Raw genomic sequence first — 10,964 nt, forward strand, 5'->3', positions numbered from 1 at the left:
AGACTAGTATAACTAGTAAATAGTATAAACGTATGGTAAATGCTTTTATACACAGAGAAAAGATTAGCAACAAAGATTATTTTTTAATATTTTCTTTCTGGTTTTTGGAAAACAAACCACGAACTTGAAGAAACACAAAATATCAGGAGCAGCTTAAGATTTATTCAGTAATTCAAAGTGCAAAAAGTCATTCAAATGAATTCAAATTATATTAATCACTATCATTTCACATAATCATTGCTTTTTATATTATTTTATATAAATTTTAATAATTATTAAGTTTTCTATGGACATTCCTAACAGTCAAAGAATTAACCTCCTATGTCACTGTTGCATGATGATTACACTGGACGGGGTTTTAAACAGTAATTGAAGGACGAGCGGTGACTCATTTGTGGAGGTAGGCATCTAGCCACAGCTCACCAGACTTCCTCAAAGACCTGAAGTGAACATGAATAAAATCTTAGTGTCCAGCGTTAGAAGGATCAGATATTTGTCTGATTTCATACAACTCAAATATGTGCAGTGTTTTGTTCTGTTTGTAGTGTTTCTCCCATGGTCCAGTTCATGTGCCAAGTGGAAACGCAGCAATTACACTCAAGTGTGGACTTAAACAGTGGTCTGAGGATTCCAATGGTCTCATTCCAAACGATCTCAAAATGTCTAAGAAGTGATTTCACCCTGAAACCCATTTGCTTGAAATTAACCAAAGTTACTTTACTACTTCAGGAGCCATACATCAGACCTTGATAGATTTTTACAATATGCTTTGATCCTTACAAGCCTTATTTAAAATGAGACATGAGAAGGTGTGAGAATGAGCACAAGAGTTTTATAAACGGGTCAAACACAAGGTATAAGTTTCCTGTTAATCCCTGACATTCACTCTCAGACATTTTGGGAACAGATAGCCAGAGTTTGACTATTTAGCTGAGGAGTTAGGACTGGGCAGGCAGCTGGGCCTTACATGGATCCCCATTTACAAATGAATATTCAGCCAGGAAACAGGAGAATCAGTGACCCAATCTCAAGGGTATTGCTTTGTATTAATCCCAGTGGGATATGCAATGTACCTCTGCCACACTATATCCCAGTGTTGCAGTGTGTTTCACACAGTCTCCTGAGCTGGAATCCTCAAAGAGATCCTAATTACATTTACATTTACAGCATTTAGTTGCAGCTCTCCTTATCCAATCTTTATATAATTGAACATTATCTGAGCAATAAAATTATTAGGAATTGAACTAAACTAAACCAGTGTACATCACTGCCAAACTGATAGATTATTGGAGCACTTTATTAAGAATCTGTGAATGATTTTGGTGCCGATTATAGCTGAAATTAGGATAAAATATCTGGAAGTCCTATTAGTCCAGGAGGTGACCCCAGCCTCCAGGTGGTTTACTCCATTTGGGTTACAGTATGGGTAGAAGCCCTGGGGTGTGTTGGACAAATGAGGTTTCATTTATCCTATACCTGTGAGCATAGCTCCACACTCTGGGTGTTAATCACAGGAGAATTTGCTCTATAATACACATCAACAACAAGACAATTTACACTGCTGCTTCTCACCATTAAGGTCACTTTTTTTCCATTTTGATATTGCTGACCAATGAAGGAAAGGTTTTATAGGAATGTTTTCTGAATTAAATGCTCTATAGCTGAAGTTTAGTTTTGGTTCATTTAGTTTTGTGCAGTATGAAACCAAAATACCACAAAAAGTATACAGTTTGCTGTGACATCTCACCTGAATTAATAAATGTCCTAGTTAGAAAATTTAAAAAAATGTGTGTACAAATGTCTGAAGAAAAAGTCCTAGAGCGTATGTTGAATGAGTGTGCATATAAAATAAACCACGGTCATACCCAATAATGTCAGACATGGCCTCCAACAGGCCTTTGACCTGATACTGTACTCCATACTTCTCACAAAGCTCTCGAAGTCGAGGAGCCACATAAACATAGTTATGGCGAGGCATCGTAGGGAAGACACTGTGGTGGAGGAGTTGAAGGGATTGTGGTGAGATGAGACAGATAACTAAATAAGAGCTACATATAAGCATGTTCTTGATATTCAGTTCATGCACCCGCATGTATAATCCCAATGTATAAACCCAGTGCATCTTGTACATGTATAAACTTACTGATGCTCAATCTGAAAGTTGAGGTGGCCGGTGAACCAATCATTAAAGAGCGACTGCTCAACATTACAAGTAGATTTCAACTAAAAAAAAGCCAAAAATCACATATTACATCCTGAAGAAAAAAACATGCATACCTTTAGTAATCTGTTCTTTAACATACTTCCTGGTACCACATATATAAATAATGAGCACACAATGTTTAGTTGTTGTTTCTCAATTTAGTCTTCTCTTGAGGAGTTGAAATGTGTATACTGTAGTATTTAAATGTCTCCCAAAAATGCACTGGAAAAAATGCATTTCCTAAGAAAATATCTTATGATAATTTTTTATAAATGTTTGAAAAGGAAGCTAGTATTATAAAAAGTTTAAGATCAAATGATCACATCCTGCATATGTTAATCATTTTAGATATACACACATGTTTCATGGCACATAGTGTATAGTTGACATAATCCCTTTTAACAAATATATTGGGCTATTCTTCTAGTTTCTGGTGTCTGAATAATGTCATGCCCAGAGTACAGTCCATTTATTAGGAGATGCTAAATACTGTGCCAAAAATGTACCTGCATGCTGAGCCAGTCATCATGATTTTCATAATCAATATCCATGGGAATGTGGTTCATCTGTGTAACCCATACATACCAGTGGCTTTCTAGAAACCTGAATAGCACACAGTAAAAGAAAGTACAATAAATATTTCCGCCATCTGTTTGCCACGTGTACCCTTAATGCTAATATGCGGTCTAAAATAAGGGTTAAGTGAAAGCCTATCAAACATCTTACCTTACAAAAGTCTGAAGCAGAACTGCTCCCAGCAATCCATAATAGGAGACATAACATAAGAAGAACCGTGTATAGTAGGACAGATACCAGACAAAATCCTCAAAAACAAAAAAATAAAGAATTATTAAAAAGCAGCTGTATGGGCAATACAAGTTGAAGGTAGATCTATGCTCAGACATAGTGACAAAAATTTAATGGCAGCTTACCACCCAATGGCGTCTCACACACAGAGTTCGAAAAATGTGTGCGCTAAAGAACACTGGGATGAGCAGGGGAGGGCCGACTGTAAAGGAATGGTGTGGAAGTTATTTTAAATATTAAAGATTAATCTAATAAATTATTCTAAGCAATATATGCAATCAGACTGGTCTAAAGAAAATAGCATTGAATAACATACTCAAAAAGAAGTACTTGTGCTGATGGTTATAAGGCATGTGTTTCAACTTTTTAATCCCATACTGTAACAAAAAAGGAAGGCAAGAATAATACAAAAACAATCCAGTCTAAAATATCTGCAGTATGTGTCAAGGATAAGACACATCTGTCCCTGATGGAATGAATAAATGAATGAATGAATTAATTAGAACATTTATAAAGATTCACAGAGGGATTCATTGAGTGTACCTCTACAGGCTGGATGTTCCCCAGTACCAGAATTTCCATTGTATTAAGATCAGGGTCCTTACTTAACACATTAGGCTTAGAATGATGCTGAAAGTGTTGATAGTTCCACCAGTTTGCCGAAGCCCCCTATATACTCAAACACACACAGTTTGATTGACTGCAGAGAAAATCGTATATGTTTGCTGTTTTAGACAAACATTTAATTGTTGAAGATATACACTCACTGATACCTTGAATAACTGCGGAGGAGCGGGGTCCCTACTACCCAGTAATAGTACGGTGTTGCTAATAAAGTGGTCAGTGAGTGTATATATACACATGGTGAACAGTAAGATCTGGTACCTTCAGGTGTCCAATGACAAATTTGTGTGCTAGGTGATCCCAGGTGGAATTTTTGAAGACAGACAGATGGCCAAGGTCATGCTGAAGCCATCCAGCCTGAGCCTGCAGGGCAAAGGAGAGGAAGCACACCTCAACATATAGTGTCACTCTCACTTTAGATGGAAAAAAAATTAATAGTGGCTACATGCTAAATGTTTATTTCAAATTAACAGTTCAACTCTGGTGGCTTACACTGTAACACTCTTCAACTGTATTGATATAAACAAGCAAACATAATATACAAAGACGGATTTAACAATGCATGAGGTTGGGCGAGTTCACCGGGGCAAGAGGTGTGTGTATGTGTGTGGTGTTGGGGGGGTGGGGGGTTGCTATGAAATGATTAAGGGAATGACAAGACCTTTTTTGATATGTTATTGTTGCTGAACTTATTGTTGAACCGTTGTGCAAAACGTAAAAAAAAAAAAAAAAAGATACAAAATCATGGCAGATAGGCACCATTCACTATGTACCCACAATATGTTTGGGAACAGACTTTGAGAATTTACTTTCACAAAAACAAAAAAAGCTTAATAAAGCATAATAAGACGCCAACTTAATGAATTTGAGGAATGAGTGAAGCCCTCTTTGGCCTGCTGTAATGCCTTGCTCTCTGGATGTTCCAGTGTGTGTCAGCCTGTAGTCTATACCACAGAAAGTTTATATTCACATGTACAGCATTTGGAAGACAACCTTATCCAGAGCAGCTGATTGAGCTAGTTGAGAGTTAAGGGCCTTGCTCAAGGGCCCAGCAGCAGAGACAGCTATGGTAGATTGAATATTGTATAATGATACCCCTTTGCTGGTTGAGGGTTTGTTGCTGATGAAGGTGACCTACCTGTGCCGTGGCCAACATGACAGCACTAAGAATTGTAACAATCCAGCCATTGCCAAACTGCCACAGCAGTACCAAAGGCAGCACCTCCAACAGCAGAATGTGGCCAATATATAGGATATAAAACAATGGACGGGTGCGGAATAAGCCCTGTTCCTCCAACTGCTTACGCAAGGACTGGAAATCTTTCACTAAAGCAGCCTGAGAAGAAAAGAGAGAAGAGACACTCCTTAACTTCACAGAGGACCAGACCTTAAGATACTCTTTATGCTCTCATTTCACAAGAAAAAAAAAATCGTTTTAGAGGCTGAAATCTAGATAAATAACTTAAATATTAATTATGACTCAGTAGAATTAATGTTAGGATGGAGTCAGCTGAAGTGCATTCTGTATTTTGATACAATTTTGACAAAGTTTTGGTGAGGATGTAAAATATATAATAATAAAAATTGTGTGTATTATTTTTCAACATAATTATAATAATAGATAAAGAAAACAAAATTCACTAAATAGAGGTGTATTTAAGGAAAGGCCTAAGTGTAACTTTTCTGCTAGATGGAGAGAACTAAAACCAAACTGCAGTGAAATAAAAGAATGTAACACGATCCTCAGCCAAACTGGGCCAAAATGCACTGCCACTAAAAAACAACAGGTGGCAGTAGACACAGATGCATTATTGTGAACATAAAAAAGACTGAAGTAACCTCCGTGGACCAAAGTAACTTCTGGCAATGTCACATGCATTATAAAACCTAACAGACGGAAAGTGGCTGAGTCTAAACCAAAAGAAAAACCTCACCTGATGCTGCCTAAATGACTGCCTTCATTATGTTCAGGAAAGCCAGCAGGCCAGATACAGTTTCTATAGGCAACAGGCATTGTTCAGAGATTAATTACTTTACTGTGTTTTTACCCTGAGAGCTGAACTTTCAGATGGACAACCATCCTGAGTCCTGATTAATTATTTCACAGACTGGCCTGATGAACCGGCAGTGCTTCTGTACAGCAAACCTATCAAATCTATCTATCTGGATTTCTGTCTGGATATATCTTGGCTAAGTCAAATTGTGAATACATTATAACAGAGATGTAATCTCTTTCTTAACAGATGATCTATATAACTCTGGCATCTTGTACTTTATAGGTTCAGAGATCAGTAAGAACTTGACATTTAATTGAATGTCAGCGAAATAACATTTTAAAATCTAGGATATAAGAGCGTTTCATTTCTATCAACTAATTGTATCACACAGATATAACGAAATCCTTCATGTCTGAGTGTTTACTCGAACCTATTACTTGCAGATCATGAGCAAGTTAGTGCTGGCTGAAAGAATCTGGAGTGATAAGTATGTATGATAGACTGATGCCTAAAGTTTGATAACTGAATTAATTTAGTAACTGAAAATTATAACTACTCAATATATCTTAACAGTATCCTGAACAGTAACTGAGATATCTGGAGAGGACACTTCGGCATATAGGCTACATAACTCAGATTTTTAGTGGAACAATGCAAACAGTGGACAAGGGGCACTGTTCTGTTTAAATTTGGACAAGGCCAATGACTGTGTCCCTTAATGACGTCAAATTTACATTTCTGGCAGACATCCTTAATCAGAGCAACTTAAATTTTTATCTTATTTTATACATCTGAGGGTTAAGGACCTTGCTCAATGGCCCAGCAGTGGCCGATTGGTGGACCTGAGATTTGAACTCACAACCTTCCAAGCAGAAGTCCAACACCTTAACCACTAAACTATCACATTCACATACCGCATTCAAATGGATTTGAAACAATTGGTTATTAAATGTCCTACATATCTAAAATGACTATGAATGATGCCCATTTCTATATGTCTGTAACAGATACACATTTGTGTGGCATTTAGTTGTAGCCGTACATTTTTGCCGTGGTCTTGACTGGGCTCTGAAGGTGCCAACTCTCCCAGCAGCAGTGGCTTCATGAACTTCCTCACGTAGCGGCGATCCGGATGGAAGGCTGTAAACGCGTCCTGCACAAAGCCGCACTTTCATTCCAGTGTCCACAAAGTGCACCAATATTTTTTCTGCTAGATTCTAATTACTTTGTTCATTTTAATATCTCAGTAATAGGGAGTTACAAAAACGAGTTTATGCAGCCACCATACAACAAAATGTTAAAAAAATGTTAGCTTGCTCCAATTTCATACAATGATTTTTTCTGAAACATTCATACTATGATTAATCTATAGCTGCAAGACTTTAAATCTAAAGCATAAGCCAAACAAATGTCTGACCATGTCATGGAGCACGACCTTGATGTAGTGAATGGTCTTCCACTTAAAATATACAAAACAGACTAAGTGTACCCAGTATATGGTTACTATGACCCACCCCTACAGCCAGGCCTAGGCTAGTGTCCTAAGGTGAGCACCTGGTGACTGAGATATACCCATATAAGTGAAAAGGAATGAATGGAAAATATTTGATGAGGTAGCTAGTTACCGTTGCGTCTTCACCAATGTAATGCTCAAGAACTCTGCTTCCTCCAGGATGTCTCTTTGTCCACTCGCTCACATTGTACACTTTCCTCTCGATCACCAGCCACTGATCACCTGTGCGATTGTGTTTCTGCACTTCCTCCCAGGTGTACTGTGCACAAGAGCCTCTCTCTCCTGACCCCTGCTGCTTGCCCCGGTGTCCTCCATCACCCATCACTCGGTCTGTACTCAACGCAGTACTGCAGGCTCTGACCTGAACCGCTGCTGGTTCACTTCTACTACTGCAACATCAAGCACCTTCATTTCAGCTGTACATTTTATTTGTGTGAGTTTTATTTTCATTTCATTGGAAATTGGTACTTTAAAGCAGGATGGTACGAAGGCACAAAAGTTAGATACCAGACACACAGACCAATGTATGGATGGGTGGTTGGATGGATAGATAGATAGATAGATAGATAGATAGATAGATAGATAGATAGATAGATAGATAGATAGATAGATAGATAGATAGATAGATAGATAGATAGATAGATAGATAGATAGATAGATAGATAGATACTTCTGTTGGTGTAGGGCTGTTGGTGTAAGGCTTAAAATATTTGCTTTATTCATTGTTTTTTATGTTCCACACTTTACATTAACAACATTGGAAGTGTACTTACAAATTATAATAGCCCTATTGTGAGTTAAGCTATAAAATCCAACCTGGTTTAGGAAAAAATAAAGGCTTTTCATATCGGATAATCCGTTTTGGTAACACACCACACACATAATGACAATGGGTAGAAACCTGAGTTCTCCATAATCTAACTGTATTATCTATATTAATATAATGACAATTCTAAAGGAAAAAAATATTGGGCCTCATTTATCAAGCTGGACACAAATAAATTCATTCTTAAATCATTCACAGGAGCATTTATACAAGAACTTTGGTATTCCAGTCTTAGCCCAACTTCATCTATTTTAAATACACAGAAAACTTTTGTGAAACCCATTTATTAAATATTAATGACATCATTAAATAAATATTAAATATAATAAATAAATATTAATGATTAAATGAAGCAAGCCAATACAAATTAGACCAGTCAATTAATCAAGACAAAGGAAATGCTGACGTTTTTCTCTTTCTGTTTCAGTGTAACGCCACAGAATCTTAGTAAATGTGTCTGTGTCTCAGTGTGTTCATGCTGCCAGCATCAGCTTCTTACTGACTTTTATCAGGTTTCTTTACAACACATACCTCCTGCTTTTTCCTGCTTTTAGTATCTGCATTCAATTCTTGGCAGAATTTACATTTACAAATGCATAATTTTTCAGTTTTTATTGTTGTTATTGTGTTGTTTTGTTTTGTTGTTTCCATACTTTTCCTGCAGCTTGTCTCCAGATTTTAACATTTGTATGTACTGTTATGCTACTGAATAAAATATTTGGGTCAGTGTGTTTGGGGACATTTTTGGATTTTGCATTTCTTTGAGGGTTCATTATATGAACCAGACTGTAATCTGATCCAGAAACCTTCATGTTGAGCTAAACATTTTTTTTGATTTTGTAACTACAAATATTTACTACTAAATATATCAACGCTGTCATGGACACGTACAATAAAAGATGTGGTAAGAAAAGCAAAATTAGTAACAAAATATTATTTAACAATAAGTTTATTTCCATTTTCAACAGATGATGAAACAGAAATAAATCTCTATATATCTCTATTCTCTTTTTAAAAGAAAAATAACATGTATTACATCATTTCATTAACTAATTACATTAAATAATATATGTTACATTGACTATTTTACAAAAGATGCAAAAGAAAGCATTCATACGCATGTAGTCAAGGAAGGAGGCATGACAGTGTGGACACTTTAGCATCTCATGGGCATATGACTTTCAGTTGTTAAAGATGACCTCACATTGTTTCACACAATTTTTTATATTCTAAAACTATATTAAGTAACTGGATGTTTTTACCCTGACAGGCTTAGGCTTGCTCTCATCCAGCTACAACACAATATCATAAAAATAAACAGATACTAGATACTTAACTTTGCATGCAGCAGTTACCACTACATCAAAAGAAAAACAGTATGGTGGTCATGATGTCACTGATGTCAAAGGTCTTAAAGAGGCAATTATCCCATTATTACAGATTAGACAAGTGTCACAGACTTGCACAAAGTGTTCAATATTCTGATTTGCAATGCAAATGGAAAATAATCTGAATTGTGACAAACATTGTCTATGACTGCAAGAAAACATGGAGAGATAAAGTTTTGGGGTCAAAATCCACAAAAACAACCAAAGAAAATGGCATAAAATTTGTCAAGTGAATATTAAAATGAGTATCATAATCCTAAAAAAGAACATTAAAGCTTAATAATAAAACTTAAGGCATGTTTAATGTGTATATTTGTAATGGCACAGATATCATGCAAAATAACTTTTACATCTACCTCAAAAAAATTTCCTTTCATTATTTCATCCTCATTTTGTGCTTTCAGTTCTCTTTATGGAGTTTTACGGGGCTCACTAAATGCAAATAGTATTTATCAACATATGTGTGTGTGTATGTCTGTAAATCTGGTTTTATGTGTGTGGCCCACAAAAATATTTAAACACAACTTTAATAAAAGATTGATAAATGAGGTCCATTGTCATAATTAAAATATTTAAAATTACTCATGTTTTATCCTCATCAGGTCCATGGGAGATCCAGGTTCCTATCCTGGGAACACTTGGGGTGAGGTGGGAATACACTCTGATTAAAACCCCAGTCATGCAGGACACCAAGCACACACATTCACACAGTGGGGGGGTGTTTAACATTGCAATCCAGAAACTGGAAAACCAACCAAAACACACACAGTGGTAGCAGATGTGAAACTGTGAGGTGAAAACTATATCAGTTGTGCCATTGCACACCACATTTATTAATTAATTAATTTATTTATTTATTTATGAGCCTGGGTGTGCTGTTTTGTAATCTCTCCATATAATAATAATATTATTAATAATAATAATTGAACGAAAGATGATTTATATCATTGCAGAAGTGCAATGCACCTGTTCTAAGGAGTCAGAGCAAGACTCATTGGTGGTGATTAATCTGCAGTGCAGCCTAGCGCATACGTTTACTGCTAAATAAAGCAATGTAAATTAGCATTCTGTTCATGCATCATTGTGCGGCTTGATCGGGAGTCATAGGCCCAAACATCACAGAATACAACAGAAGAATGACGGCTTACTACAGATGCAGTAAGATGTACTCACTCGTCAGGGTTTAACTTCTTTGCATGCAGGGAGTCGTGATGTGATCATGGAACTGTGGTCAGTCCTGCGTGCTAAATGGATGTATTCGGTGTTATCAGTGTTATCCCACGGCGCGCCGCTGCGCTTTCATACCGGCTCTCATCACTGCGCTCCTCTCCTGAGTTCCAAACAGATCGTTCGAGCGCTTCTGCTCCAATCCGCGCGCGCGCCCTGCAGCTTTCTGACCAATCAGCGCGCAGCACTTCTTTTTTACCTAGTTTACTCTCTCTCTCTCGCTCTCTCTCTCTCTCAGTCTTGTTTTCCAATCCGAAATGAGGAAAAAAATGATGAGTTTGAACATCGCTTTAAAAAGATGTCTATTATATATTTAATGAATATTAAATATTATTATGTTTTACACGTGCCGCAATTTAGGAATATATTAATTACCTAG

General features: G+C 36.7%; 1 protein-coding gene across 1 annotated transcript; it reads right to left on the reverse strand.

Annotated features, from left to right (window-relative positions):
- Positions 1 to 134: 134 nt before the first annotated feature.
- On the reverse strand, positions 135 to 10,696 carry LOC131364840 (fatty acid desaturase 2-like). The gene is made up of 13 exons (XM_058408254.1): positions 10,532 to 10,696; positions 7,257 to 7,533; positions 6,674 to 6,784; positions 4,773 to 4,970; positions 3,896 to 3,997; positions 3,554 to 3,679; positions 3,327 to 3,387; positions 3,136 to 3,212; positions 2,930 to 3,027; positions 2,710 to 2,806; positions 2,144 to 2,223; positions 1,866 to 1,991; positions 135 to 440 (listed from the first exon to the last, which is right to left on the reverse strand). The coding sequence occupies exons 2-13, from the start codon at positions 7,464 to 7,466 to the stop codon at positions 389 to 391; spliced, it is 1,338 nt and encodes a 445-aa protein (XP_058264237.1). The 5' UTR covers positions 7,467 to 7,533; positions 10,532 to 10,696; the 3' UTR covers positions 135 to 388.
- Positions 10,697 to 10,964: the final 268 nt, after the last annotated feature.

This window comes from Hemibagrus wyckioides, linkage group LG14 (assembly GCF_019097595.1).
Source record: "Hemibagrus wyckioides isolate EC202008001 linkage group LG14, SWU_Hwy_1.0, whole genome shotgun sequence".
NCBI lineage: Eukaryota > Metazoa > Chordata > Actinopteri > Siluriformes > Bagridae > Hemibagrus > Hemibagrus wyckioides.

Coding starts and splice junctions, on each gene's coding strand:
- LOC131364840 (XM_058408254.1), bottom strand. CDS start 7,466: ATGGGTGATGGAGGACACCGGGGCAAGCAGCAGGGGTCAGGAGAGAGA. Junction 4,971..6,673: donor GTCAAGACCACGGCAAAAAT/GTACGGCTACAA, acceptor TTTTCTTCTCAG/GCTGCTTTAGTGAAAGATTT. Junction 3,213..3,326: donor GCACAAGTACTTCTTTTTGA/GTATGTTATTCA, acceptor ATTCCTTTACAG/TCGGCCCTCCCCTGCTCATC.